Source organism: Tachyglossus aculeatus, chromosome 3, assembly GCF_015852505.1.
Source record: "Tachyglossus aculeatus isolate mTacAcu1 chromosome 3, mTacAcu1.pri, whole genome shotgun sequence".
In the NCBI taxonomy this organism is placed as follows: Eukaryota; Metazoa; Chordata; class Mammalia; order Monotremata; family Tachyglossidae; genus Tachyglossus; species Tachyglossus aculeatus.
In genome coordinates this window covers 27268273-27293585 of record NC_052068.1, presented here as the reverse complement: position 1 = coordinate 27293585, position 25313 = coordinate 27268273, and the positions used below count along the sequence as shown (strand labels likewise).

Genomic DNA, 25313 nt, shown 5'->3' with positions numbered 1-25313 from the left:
TAAGCGCTTGGGAAGTACAAGTTGGCAACATATAGAGATGGTCCCTACCCAACAGTGAGCTCACAGTCTAGAAGGGGGAGACAGAGAACAAAACAAAACATATTAACAAAATAAAATAAGTAGAATAAATATGCACAAATAGAGTAATAAATTAATACAAACATATACATATATACAGGTGCTGTAGGGAGGGGAAGGAGGTAAGGCTGGGGGATGGGGAGGGGGAAGAGGGGGAGAGGAAGGAGGGGGCTCAGTCTGGGAAGGCCTCCTGGAGGAGGTGAGCTCTCAGTAGGGCCTTGAAGGGAGGAAGAGAGCTAGCTTGGCGGATGTGCGGAGGGAGGGCATTCCAGGCCAGGGGGAGGACATGGGCTGGGGGTCGACGGCCGGACAGGCGAGAACGAGGCACGGTGAGGAGATTAGTGGCAGAGGAGCAGAGGGTGCGGGCTGGGCTGCTATGACAGCACGTTGACGAGATGGAAGTTACCAGACGCAAATTTCCCCAAGGGACACTTTCATCACCTTGATTGTTTCCCTCAGCACGAGCAGATCTATTCATAAAATAGAATCCCTCCACCTTTTGGGACCCATCTTCAACCTTTCACTCTCACCGCCAGCTTCCAGAGAAGATCAAGTCTCCTCACGCTACAAAAAGCTAAAGGACACCTGCTCTCACCTTCCTACTCCTCAGTACAGTGATGGCACCAGTGGGAGCTCAATAAACGCTATTACTTCTACTCCTCCCTATCCTGTGTCGACTCCTTGAATGGGTGTCCGAGTCTACCTTCACTTCTAAACTCTTTTCTCTACCCACTGCAATCTAGATTTCATTCTTTTCACGTTATTGAAAGCATAGTCAAAGTCTTTCATAAACTCCTTATGAGTTCTACAGTCCTAATCTTCCCTGGCATCTTGGCTGCCTTTGGAACTACTGACTCCTCCCTCCCTCTTAGAATCTCTCTCCAACACTGGCTTAAGCACTACGGTATTCTCCTGCTGCTTTTTCTAGCTCTTTGAACTTTCCTGAATTTACTTTGCTAAGTCTTTATTCCACCTTCACCTTTGAACTGAGAGAGCTCTGGATCCACTGTTCTTCTGGTTTTTCTCAAACTCTCAGGGAATACTTCCTCTCACAAGGTTTCAGCTCCTTTTGTGTCAATGACTTCCAAATCTGTGCCTTTAGTACTGTCTTTTCACCCACTTAACAATTTCTCCTTGTGTTCAGGTTAATTACACCTGGGTGACAGGCAAGCCCACCTTCTAGAAAATCACGTCCGTCATAAAGCATTTGTTGACTAATCAATCAATTGCATTTATTGAGTGCTCACTGTGTGCAGAACACTATACTAAGCGCTTGGGAGACTGCACTCTAACAGTGTTTCTGGACATGTTCCCTGCACACAGGGAGCTTAGACTCTAAAGGTGGAGAATTCCCTCTCCATTTTGAGAGTGTCCCTTATCAGCCATCAAAGCAACAAGTGTATTGGTTTTCATTTCATCCTTTTCCTACTGCATATTTGTCACTTTATATCCAGCCACCTTACTGGTCTCCCTCACTCCAGTCTTTCCCCATCTGGTCATTCATTCCTTCAATAGTATTTATTGAGCACTTACTGAGTGCAAAGCACTGTACTAAGCAGTTGGGAAAGTACAATACAGTCATTAGGAGAGAAAATCCCTGCCCACAATGAGCTCACAGTCTAGATGGGGGGAGACAGACTTCAATACGAGTGAACACACATCAATATAAATAAATATTTATTTATAAATAAATAAAAATACGGTTATATACATAAGTATATTTATTTATTTATTTTATTTGTACATATTTATTCTATTTATTTTATTTTGTTAATATGTTTTGTTTTGTTCTCTGTCTCCCCCTTCTAGACTGCGAGCCCACTGTTGGGTAGGGACCGTCTCAATATGTTGCCAACTTGTACTTCCCAAGCGCTTAGTACAATGCTCTGCACACAGTAAGCGCTCAATAAATGATTGAATGAATTGAATGAATGAATGAATGAGTGCTGTGGGGTGGGGAGAGGGGGGATGACTTCCACCCTGCATGTTTCCCCTCTCTTCAAAAATGTACAATGTTTCCTCGTCAAGCAGAAACTCCTGAAGCAGTTTTAAAGCACTTCATTAGCCTCCACCTCTTACTAATCCCAGCTCCCACTCTTCATTAATCCCGGTGCCACATTCTCAACCCCCTTATCTTCAATCCCTTATTCATGTTCTTTCTCCTGCCTGAAACTCCCTTTCCCTTCAAATACCCCAGACTATATTACTCATCCATACTGAAGTCCCTTTGAAACCTCATCTCCTCTGGGAGGCTTTCTCCAACTACATTTTCTTCACCCATTTCATATCTTCCCAGTGACCACCTCACTGGGAAGTTTGGTGCCAACTCTTTAAACACTTCTGCACATACTGACACACCCACGCTACTATTTTAGCACTTACTCATCCACATCTCATGTTGGTCTTTCCTCTTATCCATAATTCAAGCCGACGAATACTAGTATTTATTGAGAGCAGATCCCATTGAGAGCATTTCACTAAGTACTTGAAAGTACAATCTAGTGAGGCAGACAGGCACAAAATAAGCCTGTAAGCTTCCTGAGGGAAGGGATCCTGTCTACCATGTATTTAGTGCAGTGCTGAAAATGTTTACTTTGCACTCTGGCCAGGTTGTTAATACATAAACAACAACAAAAATGGAAACACAGGGTAGAAGTCTAATAAAAAAAGGTTCCAGAGAGCCTTTTGGTATATTTATAATGAAAAATAAACGAATCTTTGAGCATTTGGACCTGGCTTTAAGATGTATGCAGATGCTCATGAAACACACTGTACGCAAACAAATTTTAAAATGGTAACTCACCGTCTCATTTCCAAAAAGGATGTCAATGTAAGGTAACACTTTCATCATAGGCTCCTTGAAGAACTGGCTAATAAATGGAGCAGAAAGATTCAAAGTGAAGAGCTTGTTCTTTTCGGCAGCATGGCTAGCCACTTTCAATATTGCTTCTGGTGAAACAGTAAGGAAAAAGCCCTGCAAAGAAGAACCAAGTGAATGCTAATTAGAAACATATTCTCAAAACATTTTGCTCATAAGAATAAAAAAGCCAGCCATCTATAGATCCATATAAAAAGGTGTAAAACACCACTGAAATATCATTACCTATGAGAAGAGAATCATGTCTAGAAGAGATTTCCACCAGAACTTTCCCATGACATTAGCAGACAGGGAGCAGCATTCTTTATTTATTAGCTTGCTAAAATGCCCTCGGTGCCCACAAAATTCCTAGACACTTGCAGAAGAAAAATAAAGTTTGAAAGCAAATTTGAATTCAAAGCAGCAATCACCTGAAAGGCTCATGAACCCAAAGAAAGTAAGCCAGAGGGAATGCTATCTCTCGGTAGCCTGGGAAAGCCATCCTGAAAACAGGCCTCACACTGAGTCCTGAAGAACAGCCAGAGCCAAACATTTTATTGACTATAAATACCATTGCTTGAATGGTGGAAATCCAAATCTGGATTCCAAAAGAGATTTGAAGAAGAACCAAATCAAAGTAGGGGCTCTGGCACCTAGCTGGTGACTAATGCTGCAGAAGTAGATGAAATCACTCTGTCTATACATCTCTGAATATAGATAAATTGATACAGATATATCAATTACATTTATTGAGTACTTACTGTGCGCAGAGCTCTGCACTAAGCACTTGGGGAAATACAATTTAACAGAGTTGGTAGACATGCAACCTGCCCACAATGAGCTTATGGTCACCTGCTCCAGGAGGCCTTCCCAGACTGAGCCCCCCTTTTCCTCTGCTCCTCCTCCCCTTCCCATCCCCCTAGTCCCTCCCTCTGCTCTACCCCCGTCCCACAGCACTTGTGTCTATTTGTACATATTTATTATTCTATTTTATTAATGATGTGCATATAGAAATATATAATCCTATTTCTCTATTTTGATGCTACTGATGCCTCTGCATTTGTTTTGTTTTGTTGCCTGTCTCTCCCCTTCTAGACTGTGAGCCCATTGTTGGGTAGGGATTGTCTCTATCTGTTGCAGAATTGTACTTTCCAAGCACTTAGTACAGTGCTCTGCACACAGTATGCACTCAATAAATATGACTGAATGAATGAATGGAGATATGGACTGTATATAGCTATGGGTAGATAGACATATATATATACACACACACATATATTTACAGTCTACATCTATCTATATAGACAGATAACTATGTCTGCCCTGAAATTTATTTTAGTGTTTGTTTCATCCACAAGATCATAGGCTCCTCAAGAGCAGGGATGGTGTCTACTAACTATGTGGTATTTTCCCAAGAGCCTAGTACAATGCTTGACTCAGAGTAAGTGCTCAGTGAATACTCTTGATTGACTTAGCACTTTTTATGGTATTTGTTGAGTGCTTACTATGTGCCAGGTACTGCACTAAGCACTGGGATAGATACGAGCTAATCCGGTTGGAAACAGTCCCTGTCCCAATGGGGCTCAGAGTCTTAATCTCCATTTTACAGATGAGGTAATCGAGGCCCAGAGAAGTTAAGTGACTTGCCCAAGGTGACAGAGCAACCCAAGTCCTTCTGACTCCCGGGCCTATGCTCTATCTCCTCCAAGAAACCTTTCCTGATAAACCCTCCTCTTCTCTTCTCCCACTCCCTTCTGCACCCGCTCTTACTTCTTCCTTCATTCATCCTCCCTCCCATCCCCACAGCACATTTGTATATATATTAGTTATTTATTTGTTTATTTATATTAATGTCTACCTCCCTCTCTAGACTATGAGCTCGTTGTGGGCAGGGAATTTGCCTGTTCTTGTATTGTACTCTCCCAAGTGCTTAGTACAGTGCTTTGCACATTGTAAATGCTCAATAAATGATTGAATGAATAAAGAACTGTGTTCTCTCAACCTGTCACAACACATCTCACACACCCCATTACTTCAATACTAACTCATACACATATCCCCTTTATCCCTCCTCCCATCTGTAAATCATTTAATGTCTGTCTCCTCCGTTCGACTGCAAGCTCCATGAAGGCGAGGGTTACGTCTGCTAAGTCTAACGTAACAGGAGCCTAGTACAGTGTTCTGCTCACAGCAGGCCTTAATAAATACTATCAATTGGGTCAGTTTTGAGCCTTAAGGATTTATCAATAGGCACCTTGACAACTCAAGGGAAATAAAGTCAGGATGATTTCCTTCATTTTTCAGGCTTTCCATCTAACAGTTAAAGCCAGAACAAAGAAGAAAGTTAAAATACCTTCCCCACCGCTGCTAAGGGAATCCACTCTAGACTGTGAGCCCACTGGTGGGTAGGGACTGTCTCTATATGTTGCCACCTTGTACTTCCCAAGCGCTTAGTACAGTGCTCTGCACACAGTAAGCGCTCAATAAATACGATTGATTGATTGATTGATTGAATATGCAGGCCAGAGGTCTGTAGCAACGTGTAAAGGATCCTTGTCCATTTACCAGTCCTCACTACTTTACAATGTATGGGCTTATGCTAGCCAGATCTCAGAATTTCAATCCTTGTCAGACTTCGGTCAGGTTCAGGTCGAGGACAGAGCAAGTCACATTTGGTCCTGATAATACGGTCAGTGCAGAAATAGCCTGAGAGACTCCATTTGGGGGTTTTCATTCATTCATTCATATTTATTGAGCGCTTATTATGTGCAGCACTTGGAAAGTACAATTCAGCAACAGATTGAGACAATCCCTACCCTGAGGGTAGGTTTTGTGCAGAGATCTCCTGGGAGTTTCACTCGGGGGCTTTTCCGCTCTCAACACTACCATCTACTATCTACTGTATAAGTGTTTTGACCAGTGCTCTTTGCACCGTAAGTGCAGTGAATTCCAATCCACTGAATTGACTGACGGATTGACTGAATGATCTTTACAAAACCTGTTGGCTTCAGAGCAGGCCTATAAGCTGAGCACAGGAATAATGGGGTGAGGGTGGGGAGAATAGGGCTGCCAGCCCCCCTAAACAGGAGCTAGAGACAAAAAAATACCCTACCTGGACAATTTCAATCTAGCACTTTTAAGTCTTATGCACTGAATTGCTACAAAATTTCTATTATTAAACACCCTAACATTACTAACAATCCAAATATCATTAGTACCATTAAAGAACAGGTGAATATTTTTCAACCTGGCACTGGATTTGCCTTATGCAGCTGCAGACATGGATTTTAAAAAAAGGGTACAGGCAGAAGTGCTTATTCTGTGTAGGCTGATCATGCAAAAACAGCAAGGAAAAGACCCAGGTTCCTTCAGAAAGTAATAAAAAAACCAATGAATTGCTTAGTGATGAACAAAGGACTAAGAAGTAGCATGGCCTTCAGGAAAGATCACAGGCCTGGGAGTGAGAGGACCTGGGTTCTAAACCCAGTTTCACCACTACTGTGCAACCTTGGGCAAGTTGTTCAACCGTGCCTCAGTTTCCTCATCTGATTAAATCCTCCTCCCTCTGGCAGATGGTGAGCCCCAAGTGAGGCAGGGATTGTGTCCAACCTATAATAATAATAATAATAATAATGGCATTTATTAAGCGCTTACTATGTGCAGAGCACTGTTCTAAGCGCTGGGGAATTTACAAGGTGATCAGGTTGTCCCCCGTGGGGCTCACAGTGTTAATCCCCATTTTACAGATGAGGTAACTGAGGCCGAGAGCAGTTAAGTGACTTGCCCAAAGTCACACAGCTGATGAGTGGTGGAGCCAGGATTTGAACCCATGACCTCTGACTCCAAAGCCCAGGCTCTTTCCACTGAGCCACGCTGCTTCTCTGCTCTCCTCCGCCGCTCAGGGCCCCTCCAACCTCCCCCCCTCACCATCTTCCTCTGTCAATTCTTTCATTCAGGTAACCTCTTCTGTAGAATGGGGATTATACTATAATAATGATGGTATTTGCTAAGCGCTTACTATGTTCCAAGCACTGTTCTAACCACTGGGGGAGATACAAGTTTATCAGGTTGTCCCACGTGGGGCTCACAGTCTTCCTCCCCATTTTACAGACGAGGTTACTGAGGCCCAGAGAAGTGAAGACTGTGAGCCCCATGTGGGACAATCTGATGACCAGTATCGGACGCTTCCAAGCGCTTAGTACAGTGCTCCGCACATAATAAACGCTCAATAAATACCACTGATTGAATCTACCGCAGTGTAGCGCTTAACAGAGAAGCAGCATGGTTCAGTGGAAAGAGCCCGGGCTTTGGAGCCAGAGGTCATGGGTTCAAATCCCAGCTCTGCCAATTGTCAGCTGTGTGACTTTGGGCAAGTCACTTCACTTCTCTGGGCCTCAGTTCCCTCATCTGTAAAATGGGGATTCATTCATTCAATCAATCGTATTGATTGAGCACTTACTGTGTGCAGAGCACTGTACTGTACTATCATGTATCTACTCCAGCTCTCAGTACATCACCTTGGCATATAACACTTAACAAATGCTATAAAAAAGGACTCTCCACTTTTCCTAACAGTAACGACAAAATTAAAAATGAGATGTATCCAGTCTTTTGGTGCATTTGGTACAAACTCTCCCTGATTGCAGAGGCCATTTGTGGCAGGATCCAGCTGGAAGATTGACAGTCCAAAGGAACTAGAAATAGGGATTTTAAATGCCTTGCTTTGCTAGTGTGACAAAATAATAAGCATGATAGTAAAAGTCATATTCCCTGGCCTATATAACATTTTCTCATCATCTGAGTTCTGATCCAGTTCTTTACTAAAAATCAAGAAGGACTTTGGTAAAGGTAGGAAGTTTTCTTAGGCAAATCCTAAAATTTCAAAAAAACAAACAACAATTAATCTTTCACCGAAGTGTCCTTTACAAATTGTGTGCAGTATCCAAGATGGTTCTTTGCTATTCTTGAGACTTTGGGATAAAAAGAATAGTAAATATGATATCTTGTTTCCACATAATTTGTACAGGCTTTCAGTGTTTCATTTAATGAACAGGGTTTATAGCATTTAAAAAAAATTGCTTTCTTTTAAAACTGTTCCAGCATAAAATGGAAATCTCTCAGAGCTAGCATGTTGCCAGCTCTGAATCAACCACAGATAGCTGTGGAGTGGCCCACATAAATAGTGCCCTGGTGAAATAATTAGTCTTCTCACCAATTTCGGCTGAAAACTTTGATCTTTGCCAAAATACATCTGATTGTAATTTAGGGGCAGAGTAGTATTTATGCTCTTAGGGACTAATTCAGGCTTTCTTCCAGGGTTGTGTGGTCACTTTAAAATCCAACACAGGGATATTGTACTGCTACAGATAGTGGGACTTGTATTTCAACTCTTGTATAGTAAAGTCATAAATAAATACAAGCCCAACCTGTTTTTAAGGTAGACCTCACAATTTAACCTATTTCAATTTTCCAGTGTCTTCTTTCCATATAAATCACCTTTTCTAAACATATTTACATAATGTGTCATCTATGTACTTGGATTAGTACCCTTTGAGCACTTGATATTCACTGTACCTTCAGCCCCACGGCAGTTATGTTCATATGTGGAATTTATATTAATGCCTGTCTTCTCCTCTAGACTGTAAGCTTCTTGTGGAGCCCGTTGTTGGGTAGGCACCGTCTCTATATGTTGCCAACTTGTACTTCCCAAGCGCTAGTACAGTGCTCTGCACACAGTAAGCGCTCAATAAATATGACTGACTGCAAGAATGAATGACGGGGAATGTGTTCACCAACTCTGATTCATTCATTCATTCCATCGTATTTATTGAGTGCTTATTGTGTGCACAGCACTGTAATGCATTGCCTCTCCCAAATAATAGTAATAGTAATGGTAATGATGGTATCTGTTAAGCACTTACTATGTGTCAAGCACTGTTCTAAGCATTGGGGTAGATACAAACAAATGAGGTCGGACAAAGGCCATATCCCACACTGGACTCACAGTCTTAATCTCCATTTTACAGATGAGGTAACTGAGGCCCAAAGAAGTTAAGTGATTTACCCAAGGTCAAACGGCAGACGAGTGCCAGAGCCGGGATTAGAACCCAGGCCCTTCTGACTCCCAAGCTCATGCTTGGACTTTCTAGACTGTGAGCCTGTTGTTGGGTAGGGACCGTCCCGATATGTTGCCAACTTGTACTTCCCAAGCGCTTAGTACAGTGATCTGCACACAGTAAGCCCTCAGTAAATACAACTGAATGAATGAGTGAATGCTTTATCCAGTAGATCATGCTGCTTCTTGTACAGTGTATAGAAGTACACTTAGTACAGTGCTCCGCACAAAGTGCTCAATAAATGTCACTGATTGATCACTCAAGGAATCATTCAATCCTATTTATTGGGCACATACCTGATGCAGAGCACTGTACTAAGCACTTGGAAGAGTACACTATAACAGAGTTGGTAGAAACGTTCCCAGCCCATAGCTAGCTTTACAGTCTAGAGGGAGACGAGCTTGCTAAAATGGGTGAAGACATTCGTGGCAGGGACAAGAGAGAACAAGAGATACTGTGCAACCTGCTAGCATGAGAATCCATTCATTTGCACAGGTGTTTGGCCCTGCACTTGGAGGTCCAAGGTTCATCTCCTGTTATGATGGGGGACACCACCACCACCAACAGAGTGCTTCGAGTGCTCTATATGCAGGAAAGCCTTCCCGGAGGAGGTAAGTTTTAGGAAGGATTTGAATCAGTCAGTCAATGGAATTTACTGAATGCTTACTGGGGCACGGGGGAGAACTATGACCTGGTGGATTTGAAGTTAAGAGACAGTAGGGAGGGTGGAGACAGAACTAGGAGAGCAGAAAGAAAGGTACAAGTATGTGGTTCACTTGGAATTAGTGTACAGAGCAGGCTAAAAATAATAACAATAATTGCATTTGTTAAGCCCTTACGATGTGAAGTGCTGGGGTGGATAAAAGCAAATTGGGTTGGACACAGTCCCTGACCCACATGGGGCTCACAGGCTCAATGCTATATTGTACTCTCCCAAGTGCTTAGTATGGTGCTCTGCACACAGTTATGTGCTCAATAAATACCCTTGATTGATCAACTGACACTGTCCGCTCCTACTTTTCATCCTATCTCTCTGGCTGCTCATTCCTAATCTCTTTCACACCCTCTGCCTCTCAAACACAGACAAGGCTCAGTTCTGGGTCCCCTTCTATTCTCCATCTCCACTCACTTCCTTGGAGAACTCAGTCACTCCCATGGCTTCAACTACCATGCCTTCACAGAAGATTACAAAATCTTCACCTCCACTCTGTAGTCTTGCATTTCCTCCTACCTTGAGAACATCTCTACTTGGATGTCCCGCCGACACCTCAAACTTAACATGTCCAAAACAGAACTCTTCATCTTCTCACCCAAACCCTATCCTCTCTGTCTTTCCCATCACTGAAGACAACATCACTATCCTCCCTGTCTCACAAGCCCATAACTTGGGCATTACCCTCGACTCATCTCTCTCATTCAAACCATATATTCAATCTGTCACCAAATTCCATCAGTTCTACCTTAACGACATCCTAAAATCTGGCTTTTCACTTCCATCCATATTTTCCCACTAATCCAGAATCGCCAGTGGTTGCCCAGCCACCTCTGCACCAGACAGAAACTCCTTACCATCGACTTTTAAGCATTCAATCAGCTTGCCCCCTCCGACATTCCCTTGCTTCTTTCCAACTACAAGCCAGCTCATATACTTTGCTTCTCTACTGCCAGCCACTCACTGTACCTCAGTCTTGCCCATTTCACTGCCGATCCCTTGGCCACTTGTTCCCTCTGGCTTGCAACCAATAAATACGATTGATGATGATGATGATGACAGACTTCCAGTCTCTGCACCTTCAAAGGCATTAAAATTGAACCTTCTCCAAGAGGCCTTCCCCTCTTAAGCCCCTTCTCCATTCCCTCTCCCTTCCGCATCACCTATGCACTTGGATCTGTACCCTTTAAGCACTTGATATTCACCCAATTCTCACTCCCACAGCACTTATGTACATATCTGTTATTTACTTATTCATTTACGGATTTATCTATTTATTTATCTGTTTCCCAACTAGATTGTAAGCCCCTTGTGGGCAGGGAATGTGTTTCCCAATTCTGTTGTACTGTACTCTCCCTAGCTCTTAGTACAATCCTTTGCACAGTTACTGCTCAATATATACCACTGATTGATTGAATGACTGATAGAGAACAATACCCAAATTTCTAATATGTATTCAATGAATTAGAAAAGCACCCAACATACATCATTGAAGCTTGTTGTGGACGAGGGAACGTGTCTACCAATTCTGTTGTATTGTACTCTCCAAAGCACTTGGTACAGTGCTCTGCACACAGTAAGCGGTCAATGAATACCATTGATAATGAAGACCATCATCATTACACCAGGAGTACAGCACTTAGTAAGCAGTAACCTTCTCAATGTGCCTTGGTCTGAAGGCTCACCTCCTCAAGGAGGGCTTCCCAGACTAAGCCCCCTTTTCCTCAGCTCCTTCTCCCCTCCCCATCACCCTGACTCGCTCCCTTTGCTCTACCCTTCCTCCCCACCCCACAGCACTTTTGTTTATATGTACATATCTATACTCACTCCCTTGGTGAACTCATTTGCTCCCATGGCTTCAACTAACAACTCTCCGCAGATGACACCCAAATCTACATCTCCTTTTCGTTCTCTCTCCCTCCCTCCAGGCTCGTATCTCCTCCTGCCTTCAGGACATCTCCAACTGGATGTCTGCCCACCACCTAAAACTCAACATATCCAAAACTGAGCTCCTTAACTTCCCTCCCAAACCCTGTTCTCTCCCTGACTTTCCCCTCACTGTGGACGGCACTATCATCCTTCCCATCTCACAAGCCTGCAACCTCAGTGTCATTCCCGACTCTGTTCTCTCATTCATTCCACACATCCAATCTGTCACCAAAACCTGCCGATCTCACCTTCATCACCAAGATCCGCCCTTTCTTCTCCACCCAAACCACCACCTTGTTGGTTCAATCTCTCATCCTATCCCAACTGGATTATTGCATTAGTCTCCTTGCTGATCTCCCATCCTCCTGTCTCTCCACGCTTCAGTCTATACTTCACTCTGCTGCCTGGATTATCTTTCTACAGAAACGCTCTGGGCATGTCACTTCCCTACTCAAAAATCTCCAGTGGTTGCTTATCAACCTTCAAATGAAGCAAAAACTCCTCATTATTGGCTTCAAAGCTCTCCATCACCTCACCCCCTCCTACCTCACCTCCTTTCTCTCCTTCTCCAGCCCAGCCCACACCCTCCACTCCTCTGCCGCTAACCTCCTCATTGTGCCTCGTTCTCGCCCGTCCCGCCGTCGACACCTGGCCCACATCCTACCTCTGGCCTGGAATGCCCTCCCTCCACACATCTGCCAAACTGGCTCTCTTCCTCCCTTCAAAGCCCTACTGAGAGCTCACCTCCTCCAGGAGGCCTTCCCAGACTGAGCCCCCCCCTTTTCCCCTGCTCCTCCTCCCCTCCCCATTGCCTCCACTTCCTCCCTGTACCCTACCCCCCCCCCCCCCCATAGTACTAGAAGCAGCTGGCTCAGTGGAAAGAGCACAGGCTTGGGACTCAGAGGTCATGGGGTCTAATCCCGGCTCTGCCAATTGTCAGCTGTGTGACTTTGGGCAAGTCACTTAATTTCCCTGTGCCTCAGTTACCTCATCTGTAAAATGGGGATTAAGCCTGTGAGCCCCACATGGGACAACCTGATCACCTTGTATCCCTTCCCCAACACTTAGAACAGTACTTTGCACAGAGTAAGCGCTTAACAAATGCCATCATCATCATATTTGTACATAATTATTACTCTATTTTATTAATGATGTGTATATATCTATAATTCTATTTATCTATTTTGATGGTATTGACACCTGTCTACTTGTTTTGTTTTGTTGTCTGTTTCCCCCTTCTAGACTGTGAGCCTGTTGTTGGGTAGGGACTGTCTCTATCTGCTGTCGAATTGTACTTTCCAAGTGCTTAGAACAGTGTTCTGCATACAGTAAGTACTCAATAAATACGATTGAATGAATGATTCTATATATTTACATTAATGCCTGTTTACTTGTTTTGATGTTTATATATCTATAATTCTGTTTATTTATATTGATGCCTGTTTACTTGTTTTGATGTCTGTCTCTCCCCTTCTAGACTGTGAGCCCACTGTGGGCAGGGATTGTCTCTGTTGCTAAACTGCATTTTCCAAGCGCTTAGTACAGTGCTCTGCACACAGTAAGAGCTCAATAAATACGATTGAATGAATCTAGAGGTGACCTAACATGCTACTATCAACTGACCTTTCATACAGTTGCTGAACTGTCTTTTCCAAGCACTTAGTACAGTGGTCTGCACACAGTAAGCGCTCAATAAACACGATTGAATGAATGAATAAGTTTGACTATCTAGAGGTGACCTAACATGCTACTATCAACTGACCTTTCATCGATAGAATAAAACACCATCATTTAAAAGTTCATCTTAATTGACCTATCTTATGTAGTGATGCTGAAAGATGCAGTAACGAACCTAGAAACTGCACTAAGAATACTCTTTTCCTGGGAAATGCAACCGAATCAACAGTCCACATGCATCATCAAACAACCTTTAGGCAGCTATCCATGATGAAACTGTACTCTGAAAGTCCAGAGGCAAGAAAACAACATGCCCAGGATTACAAAAGAGTTAGTACAACTCTGGATGAGCCCTAGCTTGAAAAGGACTAGGATTAGGTTCTAGAAGCCAGGTAAATCCTTACACAAAGCCGTGTTAAAAGAGGGAGGGAAAGTTGTTGAAAGATTTTGCTACCTAGTTGACACACTATTAATGAAAGAAAAAGATAATAGAAGATATTTTGTACGTCTTTTGGGAGAGTAGCTGAAAGACGAGCTCCAACGTGGCAATGAGATCTAGGCCAAAGGTCAACAACTCATGTGGAAGAGGTTTGAAAACCAAGCTGGGGCTGGAGCAACCGTGTTTATTTCTGGGTGGCGACAATCCTTTCAGGTCTCAAAAGTTATTCCAGACACTGAGGCGAACATTCCACCCCAATATTCTCTGCACCCCCTTTGGCTTTTACTTCAAGCTCTCCGCAGATCTGGAAGCTGCAGGGCAGGAGGAGTCAGGATGACAAAAGTTTGGTGACAGTCACAGTCCTAAAGCCCTGGAAGTGGCAATGCTCTTATCAGAGTGCACTGTACCCAATGAGGTGCTCGGTAACTCCCTCTCCCCCTCTTCAATCGATCAGTGGTATTTCTACAGAAGCAGCGTGGCCCAGTGGAAAGAGCCCGGGCTTAGGAGTCAGAGGTTGTGGGTTCTAATCCCGGCTCTGCCACTTGTCAGCTGTGTGACTTTGGGCAAGTCACTTAACTTCTCTGGGCCTCAGTTCCCTCATCTGTAAAATGGGGATGAAGAATGTGAGCCCCACGTGGGACAAACTTGATTACCTTGTATCCCCCCTCAGCACTTAGAACAGTGCTTGGCACATAGTAAGTGCTTAACAAATACCAACATTATTATTATTATTGAGAGCTTACTATGTGAGGAAAACTGTACTAAGCACTTGACAGAGAGTAGTACAACAGGGTTAGGAGACACATTCCCTGCCCACCTTGGGCTTCTAACCCTCCCATTTCTTTGTTCATCCCACATATTGGAATGGCGACCATTTTCAAAAGCTAACGTCCACTCCTGATCAACGGAAAGCCTGGATCTCCCATGATAGTTTTCCCCGAAAGGACTGTGGTCAAATGTTAGAAACTAAATGGCTTAATGTAATTAAAGAAAAACGAATTATCTCCTTTGCTGCCCTCCATTGTGGTCCTAAGTGACTTGAGGTTAATATTTTGCAAGCTACAGACTAAACAATGTTAAAGAACTGAACTAGAGTTTTTGCCTTCGACCTCTATGATTATTTCGGAGTATAGGCTTGTAAGTTAATCTTTTCTGGTTTAGATAGCAGATACATTTTTGATTTCCAATAGGAATAATTTTAAAATCATCAGGACCCTAAAGAATCTTCATCCACTACAATTCATTAGCAGTGTATCAGGGAACTAAACATAAGTAACCGTCATCAATTAATAATATCATAATGATATATTGAAAGGGAAATAAAAATGCCCTTTTCATCACGGTGAATTCACCAAGAAAGAAGATGGTGTGCCTAATCCAATTCAGAGAGAAAAAGCAGAGTAAAAATAGCATTGGTTGAGTCTGTATTGCTTACTGTGTATGCAGATTAGAGTCAGAAGCGGGATAGATTAAATATGAATTTAGTGACAAAAACAACTATGGATCGAAGTGAAAGGAAAAATGGAAGAAAGCTTTGTTGTACCAGATAAATATTCAGAAAACTGTGAGACGACCTTAAAAGGCACTGTTCCTTAGGCATGCATACTGGGTGTCGAGAGTACCAGATGCTTATGCCTCATGATATGCCACTATTTGTCTGCTCCAAAGAGTGTAATTAGCCTGTCTGTTTTCCGTGCCACAAGTAAGGTGCCATAGTAACACTGGCCAGATTCTGGGGTTGAAAAAAGGAATAAATTAGGAAACAAAGAAAGAAGAAAGTAAAATGCAAACCCTCCCCTTCCTTCCCGCAACCCCCAAACAACAAAAAAAACCCAACCCAACAATATATTAAACAAACAAAAAAAAAACAAAAGGAAACCCAAGGCAACCATAGTACATCTCTCCCCTTTTATATCCTGTAAAGGTTACTTCGATGACAATGAAGGGTAATGCTTATAGCTACTTGTTTATTACTGGAAAGCCTTCATAATTACAGTGTTACAATACACTGCACTTCACACCAATGATAGCACCACAGGCAATAAAGACTGCAAAGCTGATTTCCTCTCACATATTTTAAAGGCCTAAATCCAGGAAAGTGATATGTCATTGAATGGAAATAGGACATATGAGCAGGAGGAAAACTGGAGTGGAAGTCTGGAAATAGGTGAGGACAAAGTAGAAAGCAAGGAGAATGCTGTTAGGCATTACTGAAATTACAAAAGAAATCTGAATAAGATGGCAATCTAGGAAGTGGCTTTCTCCCTCAGAGTCATCAGCAGCGTAAAGCATTTGAAATAGTTGCATGGTGAAACAGTTTTATACATTCACATGGAATTTAAAGTCACACTAATCTCAGTGCGGTGCTTCCTTGCAATGGATGCAATTTGCCAGTGCTCTCAGACTACCGCCAGCTCTTAACTGTTCCTGAATTCTGAGCCCACTTTTACATTTCAATTAAATGAGCATTAGCAAAAACATGGTGTTGGGAAGACAAGATCTTAATTCTCCCCACATTCTAAGCTAAGCCAGGTTTAATAGGGGGTCAGAAAGAGAACCCAGATACTTCTTTCTTGGAACAGGAGATGGACTAAAAATAATCCTCTCTAGTTCAGAGTTTTCCCTCTCAGGGTCGCACCTGGAGAGTTTCCAGCACTCTACCACTCTTGACTAGGGGAGGGAGAGTCAAGCAGAGGCATATCCATTCCATTCCTACCTTGGGCGGTGTCTAGCGATTGGAAGGCAATATACTACAAGTCAAAACTCCCCCTTGCTGGGCAGCAGCAGCACAGTAGAGAATCAAGGGCAGAGACTCAAGTTGATTGCGCAGAAGGAGGCAACGGTAAACCACTTCCATATTTTTTACCAAGGAAGCCCTATAGATACACTACTAGAACGACTGCAGATCGAGACAGGGTGTTCTGGGAGAGATGTGACCATGACGTCGCTATGGGTCGGAGACGACTCGACAGCATAAGACATGTTCAGAGTTTGTAGGTGCAGAGGGGACTTCTGAGCCCTATCTGTGATCCTGAGATGGGATCCAATCCTTCTATACAGAAAACACACTGCGTTCATCCTTCCGTAGGAAATAATCGGTCATGTTTACTAAGAGGCTCTGACTGAGCATCACTTGGTATATTGTGAAAGACCACTGCCAGTATTAGCACTGATGATTAAAAAAGGCAATGGACTATGTGCTTAACTTCATTTACCTCAACAATCCCACCTTTTAATACCTATAAGATATCCAAAACTATCATAACCTGAGAGATATTTGGGGCCTAACAGGTCTGACAGCAAACTGAAAGTAAAGAACTTAACAGATCATCAGACTGAGAAGACATTTTGGGGGATGTTGGTTTGACTTTAGGCACCTGGCTGATTTTGAGCAATCCTGGCAATATCCTCGACATCTCTCTCTTTCAAATTGCATATTCGATATATCACCAAATATTTAGCAATCTCTAAAACCCACCCTTGGCTCTCCATCCAAACTGCTGCCACGCTGATCCAAGCACTTATATCCCACCTTGACTACTGCATCAGCCTCCTTGCTGACCTCCCTGCCTCCTGACTCTCCCCATTCCAGTCCTACTTCACTCTGCTGCCTGGATCATTTTTGCAACATATAGAGACAGTCCCTACGTAACAACGGGCTCACAGTCTAGAAGGGGGAGACAGACAACAAAAGAAAACATGTAGACCGGTGTCAAAATCATCAGAACAAATAGAATTAAAGCTACATTCATTCATTCAATTGTATTTATTGAGCGCTTACTGTGTGCAGAGCACTGTACTAAGCTCTTGGGAAATACAAGTTGGCAACATATAGAGACGGTCCTTACCCAACAGCAGGCTCACAGTTTAGAAGGGGGAGACAGACAACAAAACAAAACATATTAACAAAATACAATAAATAGAACAGTAAATATGTACAAGTAAAATAGAGTAATAAATCTGTACAAACATATATACAGGTGCTGTGGGGAGGGGAAGGATGTAGGGCGGGGGGGGGCGGGGAGGGGGAGAGGAATGGGGGGAAATAAGTAATAAATCTGTACAAGCATATATACAGGTTATATATACCCCATTTTAAAGATGAGGTAACTGAGGCCCAGAGAAGTGAAGTGACTTGCCCAAGTCCCACAGCTGACAAGTGGCGGAACCGGAATTTGAACCCATGACCTCTGACTCCAAAGCCCGTGCTCTTTTCACTGAGCTACACATCATTAACAAAATAAATAGAATAGTCAATATGTACAAGTAAAATAAGTAGAGTAATAAATCTGTACAAATATATACAAGTGCTGTGGGGAGGGGAAGGAGGTAGGGCTGGGGGGGATAGTCGTCAGCCCACCACCCTTCCCACCTTCAGAGTCCTTCTAGAATCACATCTCATTCATGCATTCAATCATATTTGAGCACTTACTGTGTGCACAGCACTGTACTAAGCACTTGGAAAATACAATTCAGCAATAAAGAGAGGCAATCCCTGCCCACACAGGGCTTACATCTCCTCCAAGAGGCCAGCCTCGATAAATCCTCACTTCCCCTATACACCCTCCCTTCTGCATCACCTATGCACTTGGATCTGTACCACTTAAGCACTTATGTACATAATTCTATACTCTCCCATTTCCCCTATCTATAATTTATTTTAATGTCATCTCCCATGGGAACAGATTGTGTCTACAACTCGATTTCATTATTCACTCCCAAGTACTTATTAGAGTGCTTGGAACACAGTACACATTCAGTAAATACCATTGGTATTTACATATTGGATGCTTACTGTGTGTTGAGCACTGCACTAAGCGCTTTGGAGAGTACCGTAGAGTTGGTATATATATGATCCCTGCCCTCAAGTAGTTAACAGATTGGAGGGTGAGGGGGTGGGTGGTTAGGGGAGAGGAATAAACCAGTTGCCAAGACTCTCCTATCCCCATCTTACAGAAAAACATTTAGGAGACTGTGTTGTTATAACTGCATTTTTTTTTTTTGCAAAGCTTAAAACATCCTCATAATTCAAAATATCTGTATAATTGCAAAGAAAGCAAAAATGTTAGGAAAAACAAATGAACTATATCTATGACAACTGAAGGAATAGAAAAAAAATTCTAGGAATTTATTACACAACAATCAAGGCAGAACACCCACTTTGAAAATGTTTAGAAAGTTAATGGGTTCAGTGTCTAAAAGATGTCCTCACAGGGAGCTCCCATTATTCAAAGGGAATAGGGAACTGAGTTGATCTTTAAGTACCTTTGCAAGACTCATTGTTCTTTCAGCAGCATTTTATCTTGAAGTGATCGGTAAGTGGTTACTTAATGGAATATAAACCACCGATTTCCACCCCGCCTCCCCTCTCCCCCCCCCACAATGCCTACTGGACACAGTTGTTTTAAATCAGAGTACAAGGATGGCAAAAATGCAAGTATTTCTCTGAGTAATTGTTTTGGCTCTCTGAAGTTTGCATTGTTTATTTCTATGGAAGTATCACTTTATAACTGGAAAATGACTAAGCTGTAAGCTATTGTGTTATCGCTCTAAGTGGCCAGTGTCTCTGTTTTCAAACCATTTTCTATAAAATAGGAAAAAACTTAACTGTCAGTAAATGTGCTTACATTGACCCTGCCATTTTCCTCTACGGTGCTGCCAGCATGTCAGGAGAGGGTTTGCTTTCAGCTTTGAACAAATGCTTTGTTGCTTAAGTAAACTCTGATTGCTGCCATATTAATTCTATCAGATCACAACAGTAGCTCAAGAAGTGTCACAGGTAGAGAACTTTTTGAACAAAGGTTACCGCACTTCATTTCACATCAGGACCATATATTTTCATTAAAAACAACTGTACAGAAAAAGTACACTTTTCAGTCTTTTAAATTTGTTCTAATATTCCAAAAAATGCCCAGATCTTCACAGTTAAAGCTAGCTAGGAATGTGGTTTTTTTGTTTATTTATTAAGTGCTTACTAGGCACTGCTTTAAGCACGGGGGTAGATATAAGCTAATCAGATTGGACATAGTCCCTTGGCCCACATAGGGCTCACAGTCTAAGTCGGAAGGAGGAAATGAGGTAACTGAGGCACAGAAAAGTTGAGTGACAACCAAGGTCACACAGCAGACACGTGGCACAGCCGGGATTAAGAGCCCAGTCTTTTCATTCATTCATTCAATGGTATTTATTGGGCACTTACTGTGTGCAGAACACTGTACTAAGCGCTTGGGAAGTACAAGTTGGCAACATATAGAGACGGTCCCTATCCAACAACAAACTCACAGTCTAGAAGGGGGAGACAGAAGGGGGATGTCAGTCTTCTGACATCCATGCCCATGCTCTTTCCACTAGACCACGCTGCTTCTCAATGGTTGCTTCTAGTAAAGTGCCAGAGAACAAAGGAGATGGTACTTCCTCCCATAAAGTACAGCATATTGTACTAGGAAGCGGCTTGCTTAGAAACTTGTAATTTGAATTTGGGTCACTAAAATGAAGTGCAACTAGCCTGTAAGTCTGAAATAGACCTTCTACATTCAATTATCTGGGAAGCATTTTCTAGTCTCTTGCAGCCTGGAAATTTACTTCAACGGCTACATTGTCATCTCAAAACTGACTCATGGCTTTTACATTCCATCGGGGCCAGACAGGGGCCACTTGTTTGGAAACACAATACTTAATAACAGACTGCACTGAAATCAAATACCACTAAACCAATAGGTGTAAAACTCATCATGGCACAGCAGATAGAGCATGGGCCTGGGGGTCAAAAGGTCACGGGTTCTAATCCTGGCTCCACCGCTTGTCTGCTGTGTGACCTTGGACAGGTCGCTTCACTTCTCTGTGCCTCAGTTATGTCACCTAGGAAATGGGGATTGAGACTGTAGGCCCCATATGGAACAGTGACTGTGTCTAACCCGGTTTGCTTGTACTCACCCCAGCACTTAATAAGAATTAATCATAATTATTCTGATATTTGTTAAGCACTTACTGTGTGCCTGGCACTGTACTAAGTGCTGTACTACATTGCCTGGCACACAGTAACTGCTTAACAAATAACAAATTATTATTATTATTATTATTGTTAGTAGTAGTAGTAGTAGTAGTAGTAGTAGTAGTAGTAGTAGGCATTTCATTTAAAGCCATTTGGTTATGAATTTGGGCACTATCTGTAAATAGCATGATCAGCCAAACACAATTCAAACCTCCAGTGATCTCTCAACAGATTGTATAAATAAATACACTGTAAAAGCTCTAGTGCACCAATGCTTTTCCGGATAAATCTGTTATGTCTTCTGCATCTAAATTTGATCAATGGCCACGTGACGATACGGCCAGGGTCTGCCACTCTTGCTGCTACAAGTTAGGTTATAATTTTCTTCTGGTTGAGGAAGATGACACTGCAGTTCAAATATATTTACTATAAAATATTTACTGAAATGGGTGTGGCCACTTTAAAGTTAGAAGTTAAGGAGATTTTTGTATGCAATTTTTGAGTTGTTTCCATCTACCTGCTTAGTAGAATTTGATTGATACACAAGTGTAATTGTGACTCTTCTGAGCAGAAACTGCACAAGGATTGAGAGATGAGAAGGTAAAACTGAAAAAGGCACAGGGTGCTATGACCAAAAAATTTCACGAGAAAGTAAGGGTAAATCTTTGTGTGTGCATACAGTGGAAAAAACTATGAGTCCCACTTTGACTTTTTAAGTCACACACACACATTTTTATTGAGTTTTCTTGTTGGTGGCATCTTCCTTTAGTACGAATGATGACTTTACGCATATAATTTGCAATTCTCTATATGGAAATGATGAGAGTGAAAAGTGTTCACCTTTACTTTCCCCACCCGTCTCCTCACCAATGGCTGTACTTTCTCAAGATGAAACATACAATAACTCCACTTGGTTACAATGTGAATGTCTCCATCTGGCCTTTGGAATACATCTGGAAAACATGTTACAGATGTCCCAAGATAGTGTATTAGGTAAACCTAGCCTGGGCATTCGCCTCCCTCTAATTCAGCCAAAATTATTTCACCGACCATCTTGAAAGTCCCAGACAAAGTATTTGCTATTGCCTCTTACTTCCTTATAGTTCTGAAGAAAATGAAACGTCTTTCAATTTCATGAGTGCCTGCCAAATGGACTCTCTCATTAGGAATGATGAGAGGCATCAGAGAAGTATTAGAGAAGCAGCGTAGCTTAGTGGAGCGCACAGACTTGGGAGTCGGTTCTAAGCTTGGCTCTGCCACGTGTCTGCTGTGTGACCCTGGGCAAGTCACTTCACTTCTCTGGGCCTCAGTTACCTCAGCTGTAAAATAGGGATTAAGAGTGCGAGCCTCATGTGGGACAGGGGCTGAGTCCAACCTGATAAACTTGTATCACCCCAATGCTTAGAACAGTGCTTGGCTCATAGTGAGCGCTTAACAAGTACCACAATAATGATAATAATAATTATTATGATGGATGAGCCTTGGACCTGAGACTTCAGCACTGAAAACCTGGTCCGAGGAATTGAACTTAGTCCTGGTGACTTGTGCAGTTGCCAATCATTCATTCATTCATTCAATCGCATTTATTGAGCGCTTACTGTGTGCAGAGCTCTGTACTAAGCGCCTGGAAAGTATAAGTTGGCAACATATAGAGACGGTCCATACCCAACAACGGGCTCACAGTCTAGAAGGGGGAGACAGACAAAAAAACAAAGCATGAAGACAGGTGTCAAAATTGTCCAAACAAATAGAATTATAAATATATGCACATCATTAACAAAATGAACAGAATAGTAAATATATACAAGTAAAATAAATAGAGTGATAAATCTGTACAAACATATATACAGGTGCTGTGGGGAGGGGAAGGAGGTAGGGTGGGGGGATAGGGAGGAGGAGAGGAAAAAGGGGGCTCAGTCTGGGAAGGTCTCTTGGAGGAGGTGAGCGCTCAGTAGGGCTTTGAAGGGAGGAAGAGAGCTAGCTTGGCAGATGGGCAGAGGGAGGGCATTCCAGGCCAGGGGAAGGACGTGGGCCGGGGGTCGACGGCAGGACAGGCGAGAACAAGGTACAGTGAGGAGGTTAGTAGCAGAGGAGCGGAGGGTGCGGGCTAGGCTGGAGAAGAAGAGAAGGGAGGTGAGGTGGGAGGGGGCGAGGTGATGGAGAGCCTTGAAGCAGACAGTGAGGAGTTTTTGCACACATATTCTTATCCCGGTCAGTCACATTCCCATGGACCGAATGGGAAAGCAGGTGAGTAAAGGGGCACAAAAGTGCCCATGCGGCCACGGTCCAAGTTAGCTGGAAACAGGACTAGACCTCATTCATTCATTCATTCAATCGTATTCACTGGCACTTAATGTGTGCAGAGCACTGTACTAAGTACTTAGGAGAGTACAATACAACAATAATCAGACATATTGCCTGCTCACCTTGAGATTCTACTGGACTAAAAGCAGGGCCCTCTGTCATAATTGGAACTTGAAATCTATTATTTACTCATGCTTCACCTGAAGAAGAAGCAGGTTTTTTGGGAAAAAACCAAAAAGTCAAATAATGTTAAGGAAACCAGGCATCTCCTTAGTGACTAATACCAAAATGGTCTCAGAATAGTTGGCAAACTTGTTCTGACTAATAGCGGTACTTCCTTTAAAGAGTAGGGTAAGAAGGCACTCAAATAGGCAAAGAGGTAGTTTCCCATAATGTAGGATTGTGGATTATCTGTGGTATCAACGCTTTGTACCAGGGGAGCATATTGAATCATTATTTCCGTTACCGGTGGGCGAAATGAGGACCAATGAGGTCATATCAGTGACTGACTAAATGTCACGGTTTTAACTGCAGCAAGAGAAGGATGGTGCACTTGAGACTGGAAAGGGCAAGCCATGAGAGCAGAGAAACAAAAAACTCTGTCAAAATTTCCAACCCATCCTCTTCCCTCCCTGGTCATAAAATGAGAAGCAGTGCAGCCTAGAAGAAAGGGCCCAGACCCTGGAGTCAGAAGACCTGAGTTCTAATCCCTCTGCCATTTGTCTGCTGTGTGACCTTGGGCAAGTCACTTAACTTCTCTGTGACTGAGTTACCTCATCTGTAAAATGGGGATGAAGACTGTGAGCCCCATGTACAAAATGGGATGTGTCCCAACTAATTATCATGTATCTGCCCCAGCACACAGTACGGTGTCTGGCACATAGTAAGTATTTAACAAATACCATAAAAAGAAAAAAAAATGCAACTACTCAGATGCTGACTCACAGTGTGGAAATAATAATATGTTGCCTTTTATATAGTGCTTTTATTCCTAGAGCACTCTTACATTACATTGCTTTTGTACTCTCAACATCTCTTGTGAGGTACAGAAAGGCAGGAATAATTGTTCCCACTTCACAAATGAGGGAACCGAGACACAGAGTGGTTAAATGACTTGACCAAGGTCAAATGGCAGGTTACTGGAAAATCTGGAGTTAGAAACTGGGCCCTCAACCTCCCAAGCAGAACCCCACTGGAGACCTGGAAATTTTCTGTTCCCCACAACATTTTCCTTGTACCTGAAATATGGGATAATTTTTTGGTCTTTGTTCCACTTGTGCTTTTGCTTCAAAGAGAAAACAAAAACCAAACAAAACACACTATAATAATGGAACCCTTTGATGTCGGGGTGCCAAGCAGAAACAGACCAATAAAGAACATTCAGGAGCCACTGCTTTCCTCGTTGATGGTCATAAAATGATAATAATAATAATGATGGTATTTGTGAAGCTCTTACTATGTGCAAAGCACTGTTCTAAGCGCTGGGAAGGTTACGAGGTGATCAGGTTGTCCCACCTGGGGCTCACAGTCTTAATACCGATTTTACAGATCAATCAATCAATCAATCGTATTTATTGAGCGCTTACTGTGTGCAGAGCACTGTACTAAGCGCTTGGGAAGTACAAGTTGGCAACATATAGAGACGGTCCCTACCCAACAGTGGGCTCACAGTCTAGAAGGGGGAGACAGAGAACAAAACGAAACATATTAACAAAATAAAATAAATAGAATAAATATGTACAAATAAAATAAATAGAGTGATCAGGTTGTCCCACGGGGGGCTCACAGTCAATCCCCATTTTACAGATGAGGGAACTGAGGCCCAGAGAAGTTAAGTGGCTTGCCCAAAGTCACACTGCTGACAATTGGCGGAGGCGGCATTTGAACCCACGATCTTGGTGGGGAGTAGGAGTTTCTGTGCCTTGCAGAACCTGAGAACCCAAGAATCTCTAGGGAAATCTACACAGTTCTAGACCTTCCCGGGGAGGCAAAGAAGAGTGTGGGTCTGCTTTGCGAGTTTTTAGTCCAGTGGGGTGAATTGAATGAATGAATGAATGTACCCTCGAACCCGGGGACGGGGGGTCCAGATCCTAATGATCCTCTGGAATCTTTACATCTCTTTGGCCTTGTCTGAAACTGTAGGCCAGTTGCAAGGCGACTGGGTGGAACCAGCCCACTTCCTAATAAAAAAGGGAGGGAACAGCTGAGCT

The 25313-nt window shown here is 42.8% G+C and overlaps 1 protein-coding gene across 2 annotated transcripts in view; it reads right to left on the bottom strand.

Annotated features, from left to right (window-relative positions):
- ADK (adenosine kinase) overlaps positions 1-25313 on the bottom strand; it is a 580063-nt gene that overhangs the window by 152405 nt on the left and 402345 nt on the right. For both annotated transcript variants that reach the window (XM_038744078.1, XM_038744079.1), the window contains exon 7: positions 2882-3052. In XM_038744078.1, the coding sequence (XP_038600006.1) occupies positions 2882-3052 (171 nt within the window). The remainder of the gene's footprint in view (positions 1-2881; positions 3053-25313) is intronic.